The following is a 23,864-nucleotide window of genomic DNA, read 5'->3' on the forward strand; positions in this document are numbered from 1 at the left end:
AATCATCCTAAGATCTTCGTCTTTCATCATTTTAAGACCTTAGGATTGAAAAATAAGTAAATCTTATCGTGAACATAATCATCTCATCATCTTGATCACACAATCTGTTTACATAGTCTGAACACTTGGAAGCTAGTTTTAGGTTGTTTTTTTTCTTTCAGAACTTGTTTCATTAAATTTGAGGTTACTACAATCCGAGATTTACGAATCTACTGCTGTCTCTGGAAAAGGCCTTCTTTTGTCCAGGTTCTAGAAATCCTGGACCACGGCTCGTTCCAGTTCCTCGATATGTCCCTGAGCCACGTGTTGTTCCTGAACCACGTTTGGTTCGAGTAGTCGATTGTTGATATTCAGAGCTGAAAGAGCAAGATATATGAAACAAGAAAAATATTTATTTTCAAATCCAAATTCACCACATTTTTTATTGACACTAACTTTGATGCTCCACGTTTGAATCTCTTTGCTCTGCTAGTAACTCCACCTCGTCCTCTTCTTTTTATTCCTCGACCTCTGCTACCAGTACTACTTGTAAAGGCTGGACTAGATACTGTAGATAACCATGTAGTACCCTCATCATTTTCATCATTGCAAACGTTATCGTGGCTTGAGCCTTCGCTCAGCAGAACTGTTGAAAGCAAACGAGTTTGTTAGTAAGAAATATTGAGTTATCAAACATTTGTTGTCTACTAGTAATTATACCTCAAGAAATGAAGTACTCACCACACTTTTGGGCAGCATATTTCTGGGTTACATCCAGTAGAGCTTTTCCATATTTATCATAGTTCGCTTTTGTGACGTGAGGAATTTTTAACATTGCCTCTTCGTTGTCTGGTAGCTGCTGGCTCATTGCTCTTTGATAAAAAAAAAGCATCGTGAATGAGTAGTCAGATAATTTTTATCAATGTCTATGTTTAAAGAACTGAATTGTATTCACCAACCTGACAGCAATCATATTCATAATAGAAGCAGCAGAAACATCCAAGGCACCAGCAATTCCGCGTACAATTGACATTAACTCGGTATAACATCGTGATTGTAAGTTCTTCAGCGCTTCGTTTGATGGGGTCACGTCAGATGAAGTCACTGACACCGTAGTGGTACTAGTGCTTGTCCTCAGCGAGAACTGTATCTAAAATAACCCCCCCGACACAGTGTCAGTACTCACAATATCTTAATACAGGAAAATCTTTCAATGAACAAAGGAGAAATTGTTGTTTACTTTAAGATTTGTTTTTGTCAAAAGCTCTCGTCCTTTGGGTCCTATCTTGAGATATGCACATGTGATTTCATTGTTGATATACATGTTCTCCTGAAGATATTGATCAATCACCAATTTGTGTAGCAGCCGCTCGATATCATTCTTCTTCCAATTTTTACCACGACCAAATATTCGATGTTTATTATGGCCTGACATGAATAGGCATAAGATTAATAGTGTGACATATATTGAAAAGTAACAGTGAAGTTGTTTTAGTATGAGATTTTTATATGTAATAGAGTACTGATAGAGAAATGGAAGGATCTAAATGATATTCACCTGCATCCCTTATCTTTTTGAGATCACTACCCTTATAGATTTCCGTTATTTGTAAAAGCGTTATGCCTTTTCTTTGTCCTAAATCTTGTACTGCTTTAACAATTTCTCTTGCGTCTTCAGTTACATCAACCAATTCATATTTGTCCTGATGAGAAACACAGATAAAAATACTTAATTGCAATTGACTCGGTAAAAAATTATTTACATATGATAAAATATTGATAAAGAAATTTAGAGTACCTTATTTCTACAGTTGTCGCAGGTCGTTTTCTTATTAGCGATGCAGGACTCCTTTTTAAATATTTCACCGAAATAGTTTAACTGCTGTACTCTTCGACAATCTGTTGTGTTCTCACAAAATGCAACCATCCTGTATAAATTGTCCATATGAGTTTTTATTACCTCCTGAGAAGCTCCGTCCATTTCGATCATCTTTCTTATACGGTGCATGTCGGCATAGTTGTAAAACAGAATGCAATCTGCTGGTTCACCGTCACGGCCAGCTCGACCACTTTCCTGATAGTATCCTTCAATCGACTTTGGTAAGGCAGCATGCATCACATATCGCACATCTGGTTTGTCAATTCCCATTCCAAATGCTATGGTTGCACAAATAACATCAACCTGCACACGAGAATAGTTCTTGATCAGTAATATGCATGTGTCATCTCTACTTTAGTAGCTCTTCATCAGTGAAATATTATTTTCAAGTATAAAAATCCAGATGAACAGTAAAGGCGTGGTTTACCTCATCGGAAATCCATCTTCCTTGTACTGTGGCTCTCTGAGCATCCGTGAGTCCAGCATGGTAGCTCAAAGCTGATATGCCGTTTCTCTTGATATCATCGGCAAGATTATCACAATCTTTACGTGAAAGGCAGTATACAATTCCAGAGAGTTTTTTGAATTTTGTTTGTATCATAGCAATTACTTCCTCTGTGCAGTTTTTACCTTTTTTGGGGATAATACTATACTTTAAATTTGGCCTGTTGAAACTGCACATGAACCTGCAAATAGTGATCATTGTACAATCATGTAAATGTGAAAGAGTACAACGATGTTCAAAAAATCGTTAGATAAAATAACATCGAAGAGAAAGTAAACTACGCTTACCATTTTGGACGGGTCATGTTTAATTGGTATAAAATGTCGGTGCGCACTCTTGGTGTAGCTGTTGCAGTCAAAGCCATTGTCGGTACTCTGGGATAATTTTCTCTCAGTAACTTTAGCTTCTTATAATCAGGTCTAAAATCATGACCCCATTGACTGACGCAATGAGCTTCATCAATTACAAATCTGGACAATAAGCCTCGTTCATAAAGCTTGCTCAAACATGAGCAGAATCTCTGAGATGCGGAAATTTTTTCTGGTGTTACATACAACAGCTTGAGCATAGGCCCTGCCTTCGACAGCTCTCTATATACATCTTCCGCTTGCTTCTCTGTCAAGTTACCAGATATGTGAGCAGCTGGTATCTGTAAAAATTTGTAAAGAAGTAGAATTTAGGTGTACGATAGATAGCAGAGAGTAACAATGCAACTGTAACAAGTATAACAAACATCAATTTCGCCAATGATGATAAACCTATGTACTTACATCAAGAGAATTGAGCTTCTGAACTTGATCGAGAATTAGACTTTTTAATGGTGAAACTACCACTGTGATACCAGGTGCAAGAAGTGCAGGCAATTGATAACACAGAGATTTGCCACCGCCAGTTGGCATTAGTATGAAACAGTCGAACCCTTGAAGTGATGCATTTATGGCTTGTAGTTGGTTCGACCTGAAGCTGTGTAATCCAAATTTTTGTCTAAAGACCTAAATTCATTGGGTAAACGAGAAAATATTGATTTCGTTAACCACACTGGTTGATCAAAATTTTAATCGGGAGTGTTATTGTCATTTGTTAAACCTTTAGCATTTCTCGCGAATGTGGATATTGCAGACCATCGAATTCGCCACTGACTCCATCGTTTTTATAATCGCCTGTAAATATTCCACTCTGGGATGCTGAGCTAGCTAACTGCACAGAGTTCGAACTTTTCGTACGCTGATTTACACTGGCTGTGTCGATAGGTGTTGGCCTAGACACTGCGTGACAAAACAAGAAGAGTAATACCTTTTGACTCGGTTACAAAGCATGCAAGATAAAATCATAGTTACATACATCTTGTATTTACTGGTTTATTATATTGTCTAGCAGCATTCCTAGCATCAGAATCAAGTTCAATAGTCGGCATTTCTAGTAGCTCATCGGTCAGCGATTTATCCAAAGGCATATGATGGCTCTGTGTCGGAAAATCTGTAGAAGACATGAGCTTTAAAATATTGAAATATTTATTTCAGCAAATTAGTGTTGGAACAAAGACTTACTAAAACTATCGTTCATCCTATTCCATGAATCATCCATGAACGTTGACTTTGTAGAAGATGTTGATTTTTGTGATGAGGATTCTGTACTGCTAGTCTTGTCACTCATTTTGCTTGAGAAGTTGCTGGAAATCGCTGCAGGCTTGAATCCATTTTCATTAACACTTGCAGAATTGGCTTGTCCGGAAATTCCTTGAAGCTTTTCCCAGGTATTTCCAATGTGCTTGATGACTGCTGATGGCATAGTTGCTCTGATAGGTTTTTTTAATTGAAAGGCAGATTTTTTAACAGTAGCAGGTGGAGAAGACAATTCAGTGTCTACCGATTTCTCGTATTGAACATCTTTAAGTAAGTGTAGTTTTTCAGTGGTATGATTATAAAGTTCATTTGAAGATGTAACGGTACTTGGTTTTTGGTTGTAATTTGTTAGAGGTGACGTAACGGTGCTTGGTTTGTGGTTCAATTTTATTTGAGGGCTACCACTTGTACCACAAGCCAATGGTGATGGTAAATCATCAAATTCTTGGGATGAAAAATCAGACAAATGGTCATCGCAAGGGAATTCATCTGCACGTGAGCGAGATGCATTTTGTTCCTCTTGGCTGAGCCGATCCAAATTTTTTTGCATAAGAAGTATTTTTGCCTTAAGATGCTGACGCAAGACTTTCAACTCCTGATAAGTCTTCAAGTTGAAACCTGGAAATTTTCCCAGTACCAGCAAAGGAATTTGGTTAAATGCAATCGAAATTTTATCCAAAACTTGTAGTTCTATTTCTTTGAAGATTTGTTGGCGCTGCAGCACTTGATTTTTTTGTGGCTGTAGAAAATAGTTTCATTAGTTTGTGATTGGAATGAATAAAACAATACCGGTCACTTATGGTTATCTAATACAAAATAAAGACTATTTGCAAATGATGACTCAATTATGAATAACTTATTTTATCAAGAAACAATGCAGTATGAATTCCAATTAAACTTATTCAAACTCACAGGCATTGACGCCACTGCTGATTTTTTCTTCATCATTTCAATCCAGGGGTCCAATTTCTCATCTAATCCCAATGGTTTTAAATCTAGTTTTATATCTGGACCTTTCCATTCATTTCTCTTAACTGGCGAAGTTTTATCTGCCGATTCACGACTCTCACTGTCCGAATCAGCTATAATTTTTGGGGAAGGGGATTTCAATTCTGGCTGTTCAAGTGGTATTGGAACAGTCTCATCTTTCGGTTCAGTCTTAATACTGATATTTTTAGGCAGAGACAGACTAGGAACTGTTCTGCTAACATTACCAGGACTGTTAGAACTTGACGTCAATGAGAAGTGTGTTGACTTAGTTCCTTTATCAAGAGACATGTTATTCATTTGATCTTCCTCTAGTTTTACTGAATTTGTTGTTGTATTATTAGCACTTGGTATTTTTGTTTCGTCAGCTGTGAACTTGAGACTGTTTTCACTAACACCATTTGAGTATTTTGAAATTAAACTGTCTTTGCTATTCTCTTTTAAGCTATCACTGCTTTGGTTCATGCTGGTAAAATTTGTTTCGCTCAATTTATAGGCCTCCAAGTCTTTTTTGGCTTGTTCCTCCATAGAATCATCGACATATTGAATCGTTGAATTTTCCTTACAGCTTTTTACTGTATAATTATTTAACTTGGGATTTGGGAACTCATAGGAATCATTCTAAAATAATTCAAATAATATTACATAGTAACGTTGGACAAAATATATTAAAATCATATTACAGTCGAGCCTATCAAATGGTTTCGGACTAGACATACTTACCAATGATATGATGGAAGCTTTCCGATCAATTTTTGATACCGCTGATTGCAGATCTTTTTCCTCAGCATCCGATTCAATCTCGAGACTTGTATCACTGTCATCCCAAATATCATTTGACTCGAAAGTAGATTTTTTTTTATAATTTTTGTTAACATTTTTACTGGCAGTGTCAGGTAGAATACTAGAAAAAATATAATCAATTCAGTATTCGAATATTTCATATGTATATCAGGTGTAATAGTAACTTGATAAACAGCAATCAAGAACAATGATATAGGGCAAGATATGGATTACTATAGGACGAAATTTACCTGGACTGAATAACTTTTGGGGTAGATTGAGGAAATTTCGTTAGGAAATTCATCAATGTAGGTTGGATTCTCTTACTGCTACGTAGAGTTGATTTTTTTGACATCTTGATCTCGTCCGTTCTTATTGTTACGAGACAAGGCACATAATTGATTATAATGTGTTTTTACTTCTACAACATTCCAGTTTTAATATACGTCGTAATACATATCTTTTCTAAATCCGATTCCTCAACTAAATTGTATGTGTATCACATTATTTGAGGTTAGTCGAGCGCAAAATATTTGAAAATTACATAGGAAAACTCTCTTCGAACCTCATTTGCGCGGGTCAGGGCGCGCGTACTACATTGCACAACCACCTGGCACATAATACATACCTATTTTTGGTTAGTGATATTTTTCTCTTGTTTGTTGGCTATGCTGATGAATTCGGGGACAAAATTGGGCTAATCAGACAACTTATCAAACCCAGTGGTGGGCAATGGTTCACAGATATATATTCGCTTTGTCCAGTTTGAAACTGCCCATTGTAATGGCGTTACGCGGCATCAATGCGTTATAATCACTTGTAATTATGGTATAACGCAGCATGATGCGCATGCGAGAATCGTCAATCGAGTTCAAGTTTGCGAAATCGTATTGACAAAAGTCTTTGATAAAAGCGGAACTTTTCGAATTGTTTAATTGGTGTTTGGATAATTCTTGTGATTGAAATGTCCTGTGAAACGCCTAGCACCGAACTGGGATCTCACATTTGCTTGAAGCTGATTAATCTTGTCAAGGACCATCCGGTGATGTACTTGCCGTCAAAATCGTCGCCTACCCGTCGAAAGAATCGAAATGAAGTAAACGGACTTTGGCAAGCGATTTCTGCGGAGATCGGTATTTCAGGTGAATTGATAAATATCTTCATACTTGAAGTATTCGTGATCCATGAATGGGCGAAATAAATTGTTTGTTTTTTATTTTCGATATTCATTTTTACAACGTTAAATTTGGTTACAGCCGAGGATTGCAAAAGGCGATGGAAAGGCTTGAAAGACGTTTATTCTAAACTTAGGAGACGACGACTGCAGGAAGGTGTTTTAGGAATTTCAGCGAGAAGAAAGTGGTTGTACGAAGACGCTATGGATTTCTTAAAATTTTCGTATGTATTCATTCCGGATGAGAAGCCTATTCTCTCCGAAAGACTCGATATATTTGAAGTTAAACAAATTTTATTAGTTTATGCATGCTATAATTTCTTTTTAACAAGATTCGAGCGTTCTTACCAAGAAGCACTGGAAGCTTTTGAAGAGGTTGATTGCGATGACTGGAAATTAGAATATGCGGAATGCAGCGATGCTGGAGAACTGTATTGTAATGATAACAACAAGCAAGTAAAATCAAACGAAGAAAAAAGTAAAGAGCAGTCGTCGCAGACTGATGAAAAGTTTAAAGATAAGACATTGGAATGCATGGACTTGGATTTGCATGCTGACACTATTGCAGGTATAGAAGAACAAGTTTCGGAACAGAGCTCAGAACAAGATAATGGAGGATGGAGCAGTGGCCTTGATAATGAATCACCTGTTCAACCTTGTCTGGTAGAAAAAAACACAAAATTGCAAACAAGGTATCGAGCTATTCGTCCCAAACCTTACCAGTTGAATGCGCTGCGTAATGGTAGAAATTTGAGGAGCAGTAATGCTATTCTAAAAACTAGCACAACTTCCACACCTTCTATTGTAAGTGTGTCCAGTCTTAATCCAATGAATCAAATAATTGTTGAAAGCCCCAAGTTGCAATCGGATAAAAATTGTGATACTGCCGTTTTGACCAGCACAAATATGAAAGTTAATAATTATCCAAAGATGGAAACTGTTGGTGTTAGAGTCACTTCTCCGTCACAAGAGCCAAAAGAGGATTGTAAAAATATTAAAATAGAAATTGATTCTTCTCTCAAGTCTAAAAAAAGTTTACCACCACCACAAGTTTTTCCTAAAAGGAGTAGCACTAGCAGTGTGGAACTATTCTTTGAAAGTATGGCACAGACTGTGATGAATTTACCCATGAGAGCACAAGCAGAAATCAAAATGGAAATTTGTAAATTGGTTACTCGAGCAGAAATTAAATATTCCCAGGTACCAAATACAAAGTTAGGATCCCGTAAATCAAAAAGCAAACAGAGGTGAAACTAGCTGCAAAAACTTGTATTAATGGTAATATTTTACTTCGAAAAATGAAACTAACCCAGTACACAGAGATTCACAGTGATATAAGTAATAGGAAATATGTTTTGAATTCACCACAAATATTGCCAAATATGTGAATGTAATAAAGCCTCAGGAAGGAGCACAGAAGTCTGAAATAATCTTTTAAATTTCGAGACACTTTATTTCTATGTAAGAAATAAATATTTCAACAACAAAAATGCATAAGACATTTGAAAGTATGCCAACATACCTATACTTAAATACTTATGTATTATTGATTTTAGGTAGAGAAGAGATTTTATTTATTTTATATCATTTCCGACAATAGCATACCGTAGATAATATGCATACATGTAGTTAAAGTGTCAAATTGAAGACAACTCATCCTCATTTTTAGCTTTTTGGTTATTTATTACACATACAGTGCACGAAAATGATAATACTAGATCTGTGAAATAGTTTGGCGTATGAATTGTATGAGCGCAAAGGTGAAAGTGAACTCTTAAACCCTATCAAGAATTATCGTCGTATCAGGATTAACCGTTGTAAAAACACGATTAATAATGTTTTAAGCAGCATAATAATATGCGTAGAAGCAAAATTGTTGTAACACAGATTGTAAGTAGACTGCAGATTAAAACAGAAGATTTTATAAATGGAATGGTTTACGACACTCGATAATACTCGAAATGTTGATTTGTGGACTGTGCATTGAAGCATTTTTTTTTCCACAATTTAGGAGCAACATAAATCTTCAGTGTCGTAAGAAAAGTTAAACAAAGTTTGTTCGCGTCGTTCAATAACTTCATAGATCCGCCACTACATGAAAAAACACGCAAACATCCTTCATGTACGATACTTTTTTAATTAATTGTCTCTAGTATAAATAAACCTCGATTAGTAAGTAATCAGGAAATAAATTTTATTTTCAGTATCTTCGAATTTTTTTTCTTTTGGATAAGTTGATAATTATGACTATCGGCGATTGGTATTCTTAGACATCTGAGAGTATATTTAGAAGCATTACGTTAAAACAAGTGGAACTAGTGCATTTGTAATATTGAATCGAGCAAACATGAAATTTATCAATGCATTATTAAATATTTATTTTTTTCGAAAAACTTAAATGCATAGAAATTATTTCTGCCTTAGCAAGTTTCAAGCTCTGTCTCAGTTTTCTACTTTAGTTGTTAGCCTTATGTTTATCAGTACCCGAAAAAAGAGCAACCTTTATACCCTCGCACTTTTACTTAACGGTAAGTCAATATAGCTGTTGAAGATACAATTTTACAAACAAAAGAAAATCAAACTAGACTTATTTCTGTAAAATAATACAGTTGCACAATTATTGCTGATAAATTGTGAAATATGAATTGAAACATGCGATGCCTTAGCAATGGAATTCACACTGTCACCTGAGAGTATAAAAGGGAAGTGTTCAACAGTAGAAATCTGGCCCAAGCTTATTCATTTTGTATGTATCATTTTGCTCATTGACGTGCGATCAAATAACACGTGAAAATATCACAGCCCATTGCTATACCCGGAAAGTTATTCAACGTTAATATAGTAATATCACAAATGTTTACATCCACAAAATTGTTTAATTTCTGGGTAAGTAATATGTATTTGGTAATATGGTAGCTGTGTGTCAAGACAATGTGTCTTGGTTATTCTCTGCTTGCTCCCGAAATTTAAGCAAATTCTATGATGTACCCCTTCTCAGATATACTCTTAGGTGAATTTTTTTTCAACAATATTGTATAAAATCATACATGAGACTTTTGCGGATTACAGGTTCGTTCAGTTATCCATATTTAGATTTAGATTTGATCCTATTCTGTTTCAATTCTTTCAATTTCTCACCTTAATACGTGCTAGTATCATGTATCACGATTAATGGAATTCCTTTCATTCTTCTTTTTCTGTTTTTTCGACATCCTGTTTCTCTTCTCCTTCTTCTGGCTTGTCTCCCTCAAATTGTGGCCCCGGAGCCTCCTCACCCTCTAATACAATTTCCTCAGGGTCTGGGGCACGAGGTAGAAAATCTTCGTCAGGATACATGGCCTTGAATATTGCTTTAGCCTTGATAAAAGAAAGGGAACAAGAAATCAAATTTTGTTAGTAAATTTAACTTGATCACGTTGTGGATCATAGATTGGACATGTATACCAAAGGCTCTGATGGCATATTCTGATTTTATAAAATTACCTGATTCACAGCAAAGTCGAAGTCTAAATCCAAGTCAGGCCCAGAACAGAGATGCACGTTACTAGGAGCAGAATCGCTGAGTTTAATATCACTTGCTGGCAAGTTCAAGTACAGTGACCAGAGAACTTGTGGTTTAGGACTTTCCAGGCTATCATCTTTCGTCTCGCCAGAACCTTCCTGGAAATCACATGTCTCTAATAATTACTGTACCCTTCCAACTGGCAGAAATGAGACAAAATTGTGGTGTAAATTTGTCCGAGCTGGGAGTATTACTAGGAAAGAAACACGTCACTGTCGGTGACTACTATAGGTGGGAGGTATATGTTAGTGAGTCCTGACAGTACGCAGTGTTTCTACGTGCCTGGAGATGTCTCTTGTCGGGAGATACAGTCTGAGTGTGAGAATCGGTGGCATTTCGAGTGACGTTAGGATCAAGTACCTCGGCATGCAGGAATTTCTTAGTCACGTACGCCAGATCTTCCTCAGCTGTCTTGGTTCGCTTGCACGTCACATGTATCATAACTGAAAGATTGGATTTCTCAATTACAGATGATATTGAATAAAGAAAGAAAAGAAACGCAGGTATATACAGATTCAAAATTAATAAATAGTGCTTACAAAGTCCTTGAGGGCACGCATTTGTTGATGGGCCGAGTTCGATTAAGGTTACAGCTTCTTGGCTAGTTTCTTCTGGAGGATAATAGAGTAGTGTTAAGTTCTCCTTTTCCCCCTGCATAATGGATCTGCAACGTTTTTCAATTGAAAATGCAGTGTACGATATGCTTATTAAGTAGCATCATAAAAGAGAAAAGGAACAAAAAATCGACTTACCTGTCAGTGATGAAAATTCCACGAGATATCTGTTGCTCTCCACTGGATGATACAATTTCTGGTGGTAAGTGTCCTTGTCCAACTACCAAATGCTCCAAAGCCAGTCTTTGCTTTCCAGTTATAATAGCCTTGCATTTTCCATCTCCAACGACGATGCCGTCTAGTTGTCTCTTCAGGCAATACACTCCACCAAAAACGGCGCACAGACTGTTCAAAAGAGAGAGATAATCTTTTGGTTCTTTTTCTTCCAGTATATTTTGGTAATCATACTAAAAAAAAAAAAAAAAAAAACTACAAGGTACATCCACTTACCGACAAAAGCATTGAGGCAATTCACCACTTCCATACATGGGCCAAAGAAAAGGTGTATTTCCATAGCGGCCAAGGCTGTTTAGGAAATGTTTAGTACGATTGACTCCATCTCTTGTGGAAGTTTTATCAGTGGCCATTGCTATGGCTTGCATCACATAGTGTCTTACCATGGGGGTAAGGTTTTTCGTATCGAGGTATTCTAGGAATGTTTTGTCCTGGAAACCTGCAACAAAATTCAACATTCTGTAAATTTTTCTCCAATTTTTACCAACCAAGGTTTCTAAATCAGTATTAGCCATACGATGCCATGGCAAATGCTGACTCACGAATTATTCTTTCTCAAAAGAAATTCATTTCAATTGCAAATAACGGATGTTTAGGATGGTAAGCAGACGGTGGATGACAAACCGTTGCCATAAACGGATTCAAGCCTATTGTTTTTCATGAACAGTTAGCACCAGTGTGTTGGACAGAATGTTGATCAGTTGAGTAACTCCTCTCATGCATCAGGTTGTGCTAAGTTTATTGATTATTATTGACGAATACCTAAATCCTGCGGGTTAACAGCCTCAACGTATCGTGTTTATCCCAACTGAGTATTGGTCTCAAGGCTGTTACACACCATTGATCGCGATATTTTTACAACAAGGAAAAAAGTTGTCAATGCCAATCCCCCGCTTCTTCCTGTGCTGTTTGATCTACATTCACTTACCATTAAATTCAGGACTGTCTGCTCCTTGTTCCATGCACGATGTCAGCAGTTGCATCAACATTCTCTTTTCAAAAACACTCACAGTTTTATTGGCAAAAACATCTGCTCTTGAACACGGAACTTGGGTCAGCTTGCCATCCATGTAGGTAGCAACTCGAGAAACAGCTCTGAACTCTGCATATCGAGCAATGTTGCTAGAGATTAGGAGTTCTACCAGTTCACCGCGAGCAAACAATAGCTGTGAAATGAATCAGGATAAGTTTGAATCTTAGAGCAATTTTACAAGATATCTGTGTTTCAGTGGTATATTTTGTTTCCTCTAACCTTTGGTGCCAAGTCGATGTTAAATTTTCGGTATTCCTTTTTAATCCGATCAATGCTCCATTGTTTGACAGTTTCTTTTTTCTCACTTTTATCTTCGTCAGATTTCTCCGCTCCGTCGTTGGCTGCTGTATCTCCAGAGCCATCAGTTTGCGTGTCTTTCGTCGACAATACTGGCAGGTCTGCATCACTGTCAAAATATTTCAAGAAAAATTAATTAATTGATTACTGCGATCCGATGAGATTTTGAAACTATCTGTTTTGATAAAAGTTGGAAACTCGACTTACTTGGAGATAAACCATTTTTCAATGATATTTTCAACAGTGGAATATTGGTTGCTGGCTTTTAAAAATTTCTCATCAGCTTGAAGCAATGAAGTGGCATCTGCTACGTTCTGTTTGGGAGATTTTAGATCTTCTATCCATTTTTGTAAACCATCGAAATTAAAGGTAGCCCAAAGACCACCGTAGTATTCATTGCTAAAAATTGAGGTTTCGTGTTAATGGATAAAATATTAAAAATACAAGTAAACAGATGGTGCTTTTGTTGAGAGAGTGCCTACAATCTACGTTTACATTAGTAAGTGCAGACTTTTTTACCGGCGGTTCGTTTCAGCGTTTTTTTACAATATGAATTTATATAGAAATTTATGAATAAAAAGTGATAACAGCTACCTATCAAGGTGTAGAACCCTTTTTCCGATCCTGCTAGCCGCCGCGGCGACGATGGATTCGGTCATTCCTGAGTAAAATAGTGATAAATAATTTAGTACGCTTGACAGAACACGAATGAATTGAAATATATTCTAATATATCGTGGTTTGTGATATAAAAAAATCAATACCTGTGCCCACGACGACAACGTCGTATTCGGTCGGCAGGTCGTCCTCCATGGCTCGGAATAATAAAAATAACTATTCAAATCGTATAACTTGTAGCAGATTGTACCGTTTCAAGAAGCACTGACCGAAAACAGTCAATTCATTATTCGCTATTGCTCCCTTATGACAGATTTCGCAGCTAGCAACCCCATTCGCGACTCGCCCCTCCTCGCTCAGGCTTTCACCCTTTTTTGTTCAGAATTTGACAGTTCGGTCGCTCCGTCGGATCTCCGCCAATCCCCGTTTGGAATTTTGCTGCATTTTGCTGCGCGTCCACTACGCGTCGCAATTTTGTGCCAGCCACTTCGTTACTCGTTGCCAACTTCAAGGCTGCCAATACAACGACCGCGTTTAGGAATAAAAATCTTCGCGTATCAACACGTAATTTGACGCTTTGCGTTGTGCTTTTGATCCAAATAGGTTGATTTCACATTTCTATCGCATTTTTTTCTACCTCGCTTTTCGACTTTTTTCGCCAACTCTATCTATTCGACTTTTTCAGTTAAAAAACGAAACTTGAAATTGCCGCTGTTGGCGAACTCACAGTTTTCCAACCGCCGCCGGATCGTCCCGAACTTAGTCACTTGATATTTGGAACGATATTCGAAAAGATTCAAAATTCAACGCTGTGAGAGAGTTTAATAAGTTTCTGTTAAATCAAACGATATGTCCAGTTTCGATGAACTTTACGAGACATATGTCAAGGACCCCCGAACCCCTTGCAACTATGGTGTCAAATGTTATCAGAAGAATCAAATTCATCGGGACAAATATAAACACCCACCTCCGGACGATCGAGTGAGTTAACCTCAATAACGTTCGATTTCTACATTTTTTTCTGAATAATCAGTTGAATTTTATAATATTATACTACGTACGTAATACCCTTCTGTTCGCGAGCTATAACCGATATTGGAAAATCTTCTTAGCTATTCCTGCAAGAGTTCTAGAAGTTGCTTCTACTCCTTGTTACGCTAACACAACAGCTAATGTGATTGTTCCAGAAGGGAAAAAACGGCACTAGATCGAAACCTAAAAAACGCACAAGGCTGGATCGGAGAAATGAAGAAAAGGACGAGCCATCAATTACAGAATCCGACTGCGACTCAGAAGTTCCTGAGATAACTTCGAAGAAATGCTGTGTGTCGCTTGATTCATCTGATCAAACTGCAAGTGCTGGTCAAAGCAGTTCAAAACAAAGAGAATCTGACGTAGGAAGCGAAGATGAACAGAAATCTGATATTGTTAGCCATTCGAGGAATGAGACAGAAGACAATGAAACAGAATCGTCGAATCTTGTGGACGAAAAAGAATTTATAAAAGAAAAATTTTTGGTACATATGCCGTCAGACTTTTACAGCTTCTATGAACTTTGTAAAGAGATATCGCCTAATGACCCTTGCAGCGCATTCAAAGCTGCTGATCTTTTACTTGTTGGGCCATATGATGTTTTGAATGGAAAATTATTGGATGCTAAAGTTGAGAATAACGACCTGTATCTCAGGCACTGGAGATACTTTTATGACCCTCCCGAATTCCAGGTTCGCTAAGTTATTTATAGCGTTGAGAACATTAGATGTAGGATATTTATCTGGTCATTTTAATTGCTTTTACTTTCTACAATGTCTTTTGCAGACTATTATTAAAGGCAATGACAAGGAAGGCTTGCATTTTGGTTATTGGAGAGACGAGCCAAAGGAGAATCCTATTTTCGTTGCTAAAAACTCTATGAAAGTGGATTGCAAGATTAAACCTATCGCAGAAACTGTCTTTGGAGCTGTAGAGTAAGCTGATTTACTAAAATTAGGAAGGTATCTAATCCACATTGCGAGAATTATCTGATTTTTGGTGAATCCTGAGGGAGTGAATAAAAAAATTGAACGAATTTGCAAAGAATTAAAGTCATACATTTCACTGTGCCCAGGATTACAAATTCCTCTCAAAACTGGATTTATTCTCTATGGAGGATTAATTTAAAACTGCAATACTATTTTAAAATATCACGGTACAAATGCGTTCTTTGTTTAAAGTGATTATTTGGAGGAGAAACTTAAGACGACTAATCCATTCGCAAAGCCTAAAGTGGCCAGCTTGCGTCAGCGGCTAAAAAAATTCGCAAATGCTCGGTGCATACGGTTGGAAAAGAGCACGGAAACCATGAGAGCCAGGGAAAGACTAGTCGTGGCCAGAACGTTTCATCGTGCAGGAATTGTGGTGCCATATAATAAGAAAACACAATTGGGATACAGAGAGCTGGCTGCAACTGATGGTCGAGTGTTTTTCATCATTGTAACTTGTTCTGTTGTGATAGTTTTTCCCCCTAGAAATCAGAGAACAGCAAAATTCATAAAGAACTGAAAATTCGTCACTAACCATTAGTTTTTTACCTTTAGGAAATCTGAAGAAAATTTTAAAACAAATCGATGAATCAGAAAACGACGCTGAAAGATCTGATCACTTGATTAACCTCGAGGAAGTAGAACGACTGGCTACCATTGCCGCTGACGAGTGCGATTTCGGAACGTGCCTAGAATTGGGACACGACCTATTTTCAAGCGGTAGCGAGTATGTTCAGACCATCGCTGTTCGAATGCTTACAACCGCATACAGTCTGCTTAATCGTCCGGAATTTTTGAAAATCGTCAAGGCGCATTGCTGCGATAGAAAGACAGGCTGTGTTCTCGGAATCATTTAACGAGAAAATCGGATTGAAGCCGTAAGGTAATTTTTAGATTTTGATTTGTCTATTATTTGGCATCAAGTTTTTTTTTATTAAGATATGTCCACAAATACTTGTTTATGCTATTTCTTTTTTATAAATGATAAATAAAAAGAAATACGAACGTGAATTTCGGTATCCGGCGCGGTGTATAAATTTAGATGTAACAATCCGCTCCACGCTCCACGCTCCAATTCCTCATCCGAGATCGAAATCTAATATCAATACTTACAATTCGAAAACCGTGGAAATATACATGAATGCCTGTATAAACTGCGCCACGTTAGTTGCATCACTGCCGACGTTAACCTGTTACATTCTGCGCCGGTAATGCAGTGTTCTGATCTCGGTTGTCAATAGTTTAACTTCCAGAAAAATTAATTAGAATATATCTACGCGAGATGTCGCCACTACTAGTGTAAAATTTGAATGAAAAGCGCCGAACGACGGTTATAATAAATCTCAGGAGCAGCGAATTTTACAGTGCGCCAAGTAATCATTGTATCAGCATTAAATTTACACCCTAGTTCCAATCAGTTTTCTCTCTTTCCCTATTAATTGATTTGTCAATTTTTTTCGTTTTGCGCACTTAATTATTACGAGTGATATTGTTTTTCTTGTACGTGCGATGTACGCGCAACACTAGAAGCCAAGCGCAAGATTAAGTTAGTCTAGCTAATGTACCGCGATATTATTATGTGCGCATAATTTAGGCTTATCCGTATCTGCCATATGGGGGTATTTATAAAGCCCGTGAGAGCGTGAATCTTATACATATGTACAAATATCGATGTATGTGTGTATGTATCTAATGTGTACATGGTAGAAGCGCGTTGCACTCGTGATGAGAAATCGATAGATAAGCCGAGTTGAGTTGTTCCTTTAAAGAGGGAAGCTTTGAACTCAATACCCACACTCCATTGATATTTAGGAGCTCGTCTATTAACGATCGTCGTTACTCTTAATCGGTCTCCGTTGCGCGGCCCTGTTCAACTCAATTTTCTACATTCCGTGATCTAATCCCCTCCGATTTTAGAGATCCGTAGTTATACGTGTGTCACTTCAACGAGGCTCTGACGAGTGACGCAAATTTAAGCCTTAGCGTGTCAATTAAATTCGCCGTAGAATCGTCCTTCACAAATGTCTGTTTACACAAAAACGTAGGTCTTTGTAATTATAAAGTTCGCAAGGCTGAGCAATTTAATCATAATTGACGACGAGAACCGAATCGCGGGATAACTTGAAAAGTCGGAGAGCACGGTTTTCAAATAAATGAGAAATACGCGGCGAAGTGCTTCCAAGGTTTCTAAATTCGGCGAAACCTCGAAACGCTCGTTTCTTACCGACCAATATAATACACGTTCATTCTACACTAATTGAATTTACCTAGAAACCAGACGAAGTTCGTAAAAATTTCTTCTTTTCCCAAACGTCGAGGCTTTTTACGAGGCGAAATGAATTTATTCATTTATTCAAGACTGTACAAAGAAGTAGGAGGTCAAAGTTCAACCCGTTGATTGTTTGCGCCCCAAGATTTTCAGTTTCTCTTCTTTGTTCAGAATGTGTTCCACATCAGTCCAATTTTCCAACGAGACTTTAGAATACAGAGGCACGGTGCATAAACCACTTCGCGTTTCACCCTCGATCCTACGAATTTGTAGACTCGGTGAAAAATACAATCGTTATATGTGCCTCAAAAACAAGAGCATAAAATCGCTTTTATCAGCTGCATTCTCTCTGCGATCTCTCACAAAGTTTGCTTTGGGAGATTGGATTAATTCGTTAGATTCGGAAAAATTATCGGGGCTATTGATAACGGGTCGCGACATCGAGCCAAATTTTGGCAAATACTTTATTTTACAGCGAGACTAGCTCGCTGAGATAAATGTGGAGAAGACGCGAGATTACATCAAGACTAGGGGTAGAATTTTGTAGGTAACAGTGAAGAAGTGTAGAAAAGTAGACAACGTTATCTTGAATGGACGCCTTTCAGACGCGGGGTGAGTTTTAGGACATAACGGATCTGGGACGAACGGGCGAAACTCTTACGTAGAACACGGCGAAATGCGCGAGACGGTGATGGAAATTGTGGCTGGGGATAATGTTTATGCTAATTCTGACGTTGCCGTTCCGGCCTCGCTCTCTTTTTCTTCTCCTATTTTTTTCTTTTACTGTCAACGCTTACGTCGCGTTGCACGACGCTTTTTACGCTAGCTGAGTACAATCATTGCGTTATTTAAAACGCTGCGCAACGACAGATTCCCGCTAATTTTTCCGTTCGGTTACTCGGTTTTTGTACTGTTTTTTTATTCGTTTTTTCTTTGTTTGTTTTTTTGTTTAAGTAATCGACACGAATATCGGAACGCATGCTTAAACTTTTTTAAAGCTCTCGATAAAATGGTTGTATATTATTCGTAAAATCGTCGTGTGAAGCTGTATAGGCATTAATTCCGGAGAGTGCGACAAGTTCCTTATGCAGAAAAATCTTGAGAGGCTCATACCGCTCTATCACATTTGCTCACATTGTTATTACTCGCGTTTAGAAACTCTTTTGAATTTTGGTTTTACGGTACGACGATTGAAGAATTTTGTTCCATGAATTTCTTCACCTTACGGTAAAATTTTTTCGAAACACTTTCACATCCGTGAAAAGTGAGATGAGTTATCCGTGCATATACTTATACACAAATTAGATTGTAATTCCTGAATTTGTTTTTGTTTCTGCAACTGTTGTAATAACGTCAGCGGCGGTGTTCTCTACACTTTTCATTCGTACAAGGACTAAAACGATACTGCAAGGTATAATCTGGCTATAATCCCATATCCGCCTTTGATCTCGCGGATAAAAGCAAAAACCATGGTCGACGGGGAAATGTCGGTAAAAAAATACGATCGCCGAATTGTCTGGGTTGAAAATTTCCGAGGATCGAAAAATACCGGCAACACGAGGCGCGGTTTTGTACACCCGCTTCGATAATGTACGAGTATAGCAACGAAACTCGATACTTCCGAGGTGGAAAGTTACGCTTTGACGAAAACCGGAGGCTACAATATTGAAAGGTTTCAACGGCGTCGAAGCGATCGCGGTATCGATATACGGACTCCCTGATCCGCGTCAAATTTTTTTTACGATCAGAAATTGGCTCACTTTATGCTGAAAAAAATGTTGTCCCAACCGATTTTCCGCCTCCCGCATATCGTCGGCAATGTTTCTATTTCGACCGGTTAATCCGAGACCTCGCAAATTATTTTTTGATTTTATTTCCGCGTTTTTCCAATTTTCCAATCCCTCGTTAACTCGCTACTTGCCTTTTACTGCGATTGAGAAAGTGCGAAGTGTCCGGCCATCCGGCGTCGCGATGCTGACGGAACACTCGAACTCGAACTCGAACTTCCCCCATATCTATATCCGTCCGCACCGTGACTCGTGAGCAAATAAAATCGCCGGTTGTGGGTTACTTTTTTTGCCGATATAGACCCGCGGAATGCAAGGGGAAAAAGGAGCCGGTTACGTACTCGAAATTATTTTTAGAACGTTGACGGGGAATTGTTTAGCCAATAAAACCGGTTTTACAATAAGCTGATTTAAAAAGCAAGAATTTACGATCGAATAATTAAACATCCTACGCGTGTATTACACGTATACATCATGCATAACACAATGCCGGTACCCACATTTTGTGGGCACACCGAAAATCACCCACAGATAACGATAATACGGAACGAGATATAGAAAGATGTTGTGCCGTTATTCGTTGCTGTGAAAATCTCTCTTCTTTCCTACAATATTGCATGATATTTGGAAAGAAGGAAAAAATTTTCCCTGAGATGTATTTGTATTCGATGACATTCTGCAAATTTCACCGATTGCGAAATTAAACTGTGAATATTCGCGCGTCACTTGCTAATGTCATAATTATACGCCCCTCTTTGAATAAAAGTAAAAATTTTGTGCGGACTTGCGGAGTATGTGAAAGAAATCGTTTGAACTAGTATATCGCATCATTGCCAATGTCGCATTTTTCGGATTTTTAACCCTCGCATTTTATATTGTAGAATTTTATTATACCCCCGTTTAATTTGCGTTGTATTTTCGTCATATATTGCGGATCGATGATTATTCCTGTATAATATACGTCATCACGTGTCACGTTAGAAATTCTCTCAGATGAGCACCGGAAAACGCAAAATCCACAACTCCAACAACCAGCGTAATAACAACAACGATGTTGAGGCGGAATCATTTCTCCGGTACATATCAAAAAACAGACCGAGTCGTGTGGCGCTTTCGCTTCGTTTCGTGGAATTTAATGCTTCCAATGATATAATTGATAAACGAGAGGGTTGGTCGGTACTTTGGTAGGAACCGCTCGTTTGCAGAGGGCAAAGCAAATGTTTATCAAAGGTGCGAGGATACGCGGATAAGCCCAAGGGATTTCAAAGAAAACTTTTACTGCAGACCTGCCTGACTCTTTACCATTTTTTAAACATTTTTTTTTGGTTTTTCTTTTACACGTACAGTAACGTAGACGCAACTGACACGTCGTATCAAGAGTCGGTGAACTTTTTCACAAGCGAATCTTTTCCGCCATTGAATTTTTCTATGTCCTTGAAAAGTCTTATTAATAATTATATTTATCAGAAATTTTTCTCACGATTTGTGAAAAACTTCAGACGTTATGTCGGTTAGAATTTTGTTTCATTACAAGTTTTTTGACGTCAGGAAGTCGTGAAGTTTTTGTTTGTTTATTTTCAAACCTAAAGTTATGGATTGTAAATATTTAATTTAGATTCTGCGAGCGTCGGAATTGCAGAAAGTAATCAATTAGAATGCGCGAAACTCTTGAGTGCAAGTTTTTATGCGAACGTGAAAACGTTTTCGATCTTATCGTTAGCTAAGCGCCATTCCTGATTAAAGACATTGTAAAAACTTTATTTGACCGGACGAAATTGCTTGTTATAAACTTCGACGATGTAGTAAATTGAAACGTATTCGTCAATTAGGGAGAGTTATAGTGATTTTACGTAATTATTTCACGCAATATGGTGCAAAAGAGATGTATTCATAGCGTTTTATATTATGTAAATAAACCAGCTCTGATCGGTTTTGCGAAATTACGTAACGTTTTGTAAAAATAACGAGGCATTTCACGGCGTTGTATAAAGTTTTGAATAAATAACACATTAGGTAACAATAAAATTTCAATAATTTGAGAAAAGTTTTCAGGATCAGAATATTCAAAATGTTTAAACTTCTGCGTTATTCGAACTTCCGGAAGTTCATTTCCATCACGCTGTGGGTATTAGAGGGAAAAAAAGTAGGGAAAAGTTCTAAGATAGGTAAAGTAAAAAAAACAAAACAAAAAACATTACTGAAAAGTATCTCAAATACCAAACCGACACGTTTTGAATTCCAGAGATTTGAAATTACATAACGATAAACTACCGTGAATCACAACTGGACGCGACCAATTCGCGACCATTAACATCAAACCCTTTTTTCTCTTATTCAATTTTTTTTATCCAGACGAACAGTTAGATCGATTATTTTTATATTTCCCGTGACTTGCAAGAATTTTTTACGCCAAACGGCAAAACTGAGTCTCGTCATAAAAAACTAATCCAGTCGGAATGTAAATTTGAAATTTTTCGATACCACTGTTTTTTTTTTATCTTATTGTTGGGGGAGTCACTGGTTGTCCAATTGTAAGTGCAGAATTTCAACCAGATGCCGCATTAGCTACGACGAATTTATTTTCCTCACACAACTCTTACGTTTTCACAATTTTACAGTAAATTATCATAGCTAAACACGTTGGGAAATTTAATTTTTCTTAACATTTTTTCCCCTACGATCGTTATTTTTCGACACAAATTCAAGGTGGCTGCCGAAGCTACTGCAAAATCTGATCGAAATTCTGGATATCAACTACCAATACATCCTCCCCCCCCCCTCCTTCGCCCAACGATCAATGAAAGAAAATATTGATATTAAAAAATAGAAATATCACCCTATTTTTTCTTTAACATGGCGACACGTTCAGAGACAGGAGAGAGTTAAATTTTATTAAAAAATGTCCCGGAGCAATGTGCCCCCTAAGGACAACACAAATGGTGAAAGAAAAAATAAATATAAAATAAAATGAAATGAAAAATAAAAAATAAACATATAACAAAGCTAGTCAGCTAAAAGCTAATCCTACAAAGCACATATATGTACGAGTTGTGAATCAAGTATCGACATATTAAATTAAATTAGGCATCTATAGATGGTATCGGTTAGCAATAAACAGTATTGCTGGCCGAATATTCCCTAAGTTTTACCCTAAAGACATATACGGAAGATGATTCACGAATCGAGATAGGCAACGAGTTCCAGAGGACACAAGCCGATACGAGAAACGATCTTTGGTATACAGTTGTTCGGTGTAAACGGATCCTTCGGGTCACCTTTGGTGAATCGGTGACGTATTGCCGACAAGAACACCAACTCGTCAGAGATACAACTAGGTGACCCGAGACTCAAAGTATCGAAAAGCAAAGTTCCCGAAAGGCACTTGCGCCTATCAGCCAAAGCAAGCCATCCAAGCATACGGTGGTATGGGTTGATATGCTCAGATTTGTGCGCATCAAATACGAAGAGAGAGAGAGAGAGAGAGCGAGAGAATGCAAAAACGTAAGAGTAATAATCCTGCAAGCCTGCAAGTACAGCACGCGTGTGTAGCGTGTATTATGGGACCAGGTACGTACGACACCGGTGTCGGGGGATGGTTATACCGCTGAAAGGGTTGGTTTTGGGGTGGTTTTGGGACGGTTGTAACGTTGCCGCGATGTTCGCGAGGGCCGGGGGGAGGCTGGGGTGAGGGCAACGGGGGGGCGGGGTCGGGGAGCGAGGGGGAGGACCGCGACGAGGGGTTTCTGAGGTGCGGTGAGGGGGGGAGGGGGAGAGGGGGGGGCTATCCGCGTAGGATACGCATGCTCGTGCCTCAGTGGAGCGCGCGACTTCGTACCGAGAGCAACGGCGAACTTTTCTGACCGTACATCAATTACATTACACTTGTACACCTACGTTACACCGCTGAGTTACACGTACGATATGTGTATATGTATACATACACCCAATACGTTGTACACACGTTACGGATCGGAAATTTTTGTCAGTCCCGTATAATCGTTGCGGTACGTTGATGACGATAATAATAATAATAATAATAATAACAATAATAACAACAATAATAATAATTGTGGTAAATTGAGAAGAGGAGGAAATAATTTGCCGCAACACACGTCGTCTCTTCGCTACTCCCCCTCCCCCCCCAGTTCCACCCCCGTCCATCCCGCCGCTCGAAACTGTGAAAATTCTATCAAGGATATAAATTATCATGCCGCGGTATATAACGAGTTAGTTTTTTCATTGAGCATGCAACGATAAGAAATTCGAACGCCGTGCGAAACGCACGTTATGTACGGTAGGACTGTTGATATTGTTTGAAATAACTAGGCGATTTTAATTGTTGCATTTACACCGATGCCGATAATTACGAGGCGGATGGTCGGGGGATCGCGACCTGAGGGTTGACCCGCGCCGTTTTTATACCGTGCTAAACTCGTTGGGTTCGGTTTATTTTGCACGTTTTATTTTGTTGTTGTTGGTTCGTTTGTTTAATACGGAGGGT

The 23,864-nt window shown here is 38.1% G+C and overlaps 4 protein-coding genes across 6 annotated transcripts in view; 3 read left to right on the forward strand and 1 right to left on the reverse strand.

The window, feature by feature from the left end:
• Window positions 1-155: 155 nt before the first annotated feature.
• Window positions 156-13,737, reverse strand: LOC124184820. Its single transcript, XM_046574923.1, has 27 exons — window positions 13,433-13,737; window positions 13,264-13,330; window positions 12,877-13,068; window positions 12,592-12,778; window positions 12,268-12,505; window positions 11,556-11,778; window positions 11,244-11,450; window positions 11,031-11,155; window positions 10,774-10,934; window positions 10,413-10,589; window positions 10,116-10,286; window positions 6,007-6,161; window positions 5,696-5,876; window positions 4,898-5,593; window positions 3,911-4,724; window positions 3,705-3,839; window positions 3,450-3,628; window positions 3,134-3,355; window positions 2,651-3,012; window positions 2,286-2,544; window positions 1,778-2,161; window positions 1,538-1,682; window positions 1,220-1,407; window positions 939-1,129; window positions 721-851; window positions 436-625; window positions 156-356 (listed from the first exon to the last, which is right to left on the reverse strand). Exons 1-27 carry the CDS (start codon window positions 13,479-13,481, stop codon window positions 188-190), a joined length of 6,198 nt encoding a protein of 2,065 aa, XP_046430879.1. The 5' UTR covers window positions 13,482-13,737; the 3' UTR covers window positions 156-187.
• LOC124185183 lies at window positions 6,421-9,935 on the forward strand. The gene is made up of 3 exons (XM_046575668.1): window positions 6,421-6,897; window positions 7,012-7,153; window positions 7,262-9,935. The coding sequence occupies exons 1-3, from the start codon at window positions 6,720-6,722 to the stop codon at window positions 8,178-8,180; spliced, it is 1,239 nt and encodes a 412-aa protein (XP_046431624.1). The 5' UTR covers window positions 6,421-6,719; the 3' UTR covers window positions 8,181-9,935.
• Window positions 13,738-13,780: 43 nt separating the features above from the next.
• LOC124185181 (histone PARylation factor 1) lies at window positions 13,781-16,205 on the forward strand. 2 transcript variants are annotated; one of them, XM_046575665.1, is made up of 6 exons: window positions 13,781-13,889; window positions 13,972-14,267; window positions 14,474-15,010; window positions 15,105-15,253; window positions 15,500-15,738; window positions 15,863-16,205. In XM_046575665.1, the coding sequence occupies exons 2-6, from the start codon at window positions 14,136-14,138 to the stop codon at window positions 16,162-16,164; spliced, it is 1,359 nt and encodes a 452-aa protein (XP_046431621.1). In that variant the 5' UTR covers window positions 13,781-13,889; window positions 13,972-14,135; the 3' UTR covers window positions 16,165-16,205. The 2 variants fall into 2 exon arrangements, with proteins under 2 accessions (XP_046431621.1, XP_046431623.1); XM_046575667.1 differs by lacking the exon at window positions 13,781-13,889 and having other exon boundaries at window positions 13,971-14,267.
• A 6,660-nt stretch (window positions 16,206-22,865) lies between these two features.
• The window catches only part of LOC124184505, a 99,894-nt gene continuing 98,895 nt past the window's right edge, over window positions 22,866-23,864 (forward strand). Inside the window, exon 1 of one of the 2 annotated variants that reach the window (XM_046574280.1) lies at window positions 22,866-22,930. The gene's annotated coding sequence lies outside the window, so the exon portion shown is untranslated. Of the gene's footprint in view, window positions 22,931-23,202; window positions 23,368-23,864 lie in introns of those variants that run through there. The other variant, XM_046574279.1, reaches the window with a different exon arrangement.

Source organism: Neodiprion fabricii, chromosome 6, assembly GCF_021155785.1.
Source record: "Neodiprion fabricii isolate iyNeoFabr1 chromosome 6, iyNeoFabr1.1, whole genome shotgun sequence".
Classification (NCBI taxonomy): Eukaryota; Metazoa; Arthropoda; class Insecta; order Hymenoptera; family Diprionidae; genus Neodiprion; species Neodiprion fabricii.

Bases quoted from the DNA above. Each gene is read 5' to 3' on its own strand.
- LOC124184820 (XM_046574923.1), bottom strand. From the start codon at position 13,481: ATGGAGGACGACCTGCCGACCGAATACGACGTTGTCGTCGTGGGCACA. The intron at 2,545-2,650 runs GTAAGCGTAGTT...CACTATTTGCAG, and splicing joins AACATGACCCGTCCAAAATG to GTTCATGTGCAGTTTCAACA. The intron at 1,683-1,777 runs GTACTCTAAATT...GTTTCTCATCAG, and splicing joins GCGACAACTGTAGAAATAAG to GACAAATATGAATTGGTTGA.
- LOC124185183 (XM_046575668.1), top strand. From the start codon at position 6,720: ATGTCCTGTGAAACGCCTAGCACCGAACTGGGATCTCACATTTGCTTG. The intron at 6,898-7,011 runs GTGAATTGATAA...ATTTGGTTACAG, and splicing joins TGCGGAGATCGGTATTTCAG to CCGAGGATTGCAAAAGGCGA. The intron at 7,154-7,261 runs GTATGTATTCAT...CTTTTTAACAAG, and splicing joins ATGGATTTCTTAAAATTTTC to ATTCGAGCGTTCTTACCAAG.
- LOC124185181 (XM_046575665.1), top strand. From the start codon at position 14,136: ATGTCCAGTTTCGATGAACTTTACGAGACATATGTCAAGGACCCCCGA. The intron at 15,254-15,499 runs GTAAGCTGATTT...CTTTGTTTAAAG, and splicing joins ACTGTCTTTGGAGCTGTAGA to TGATTATTTGGAGGAGAAAC. The intron at 15,739-15,862 runs GTCGAGTGTTTT...TTTTACCTTTAG, and splicing joins AGAGCTGGCTGCAACTGATG to GAAATCTGAAGAAAATTTTA.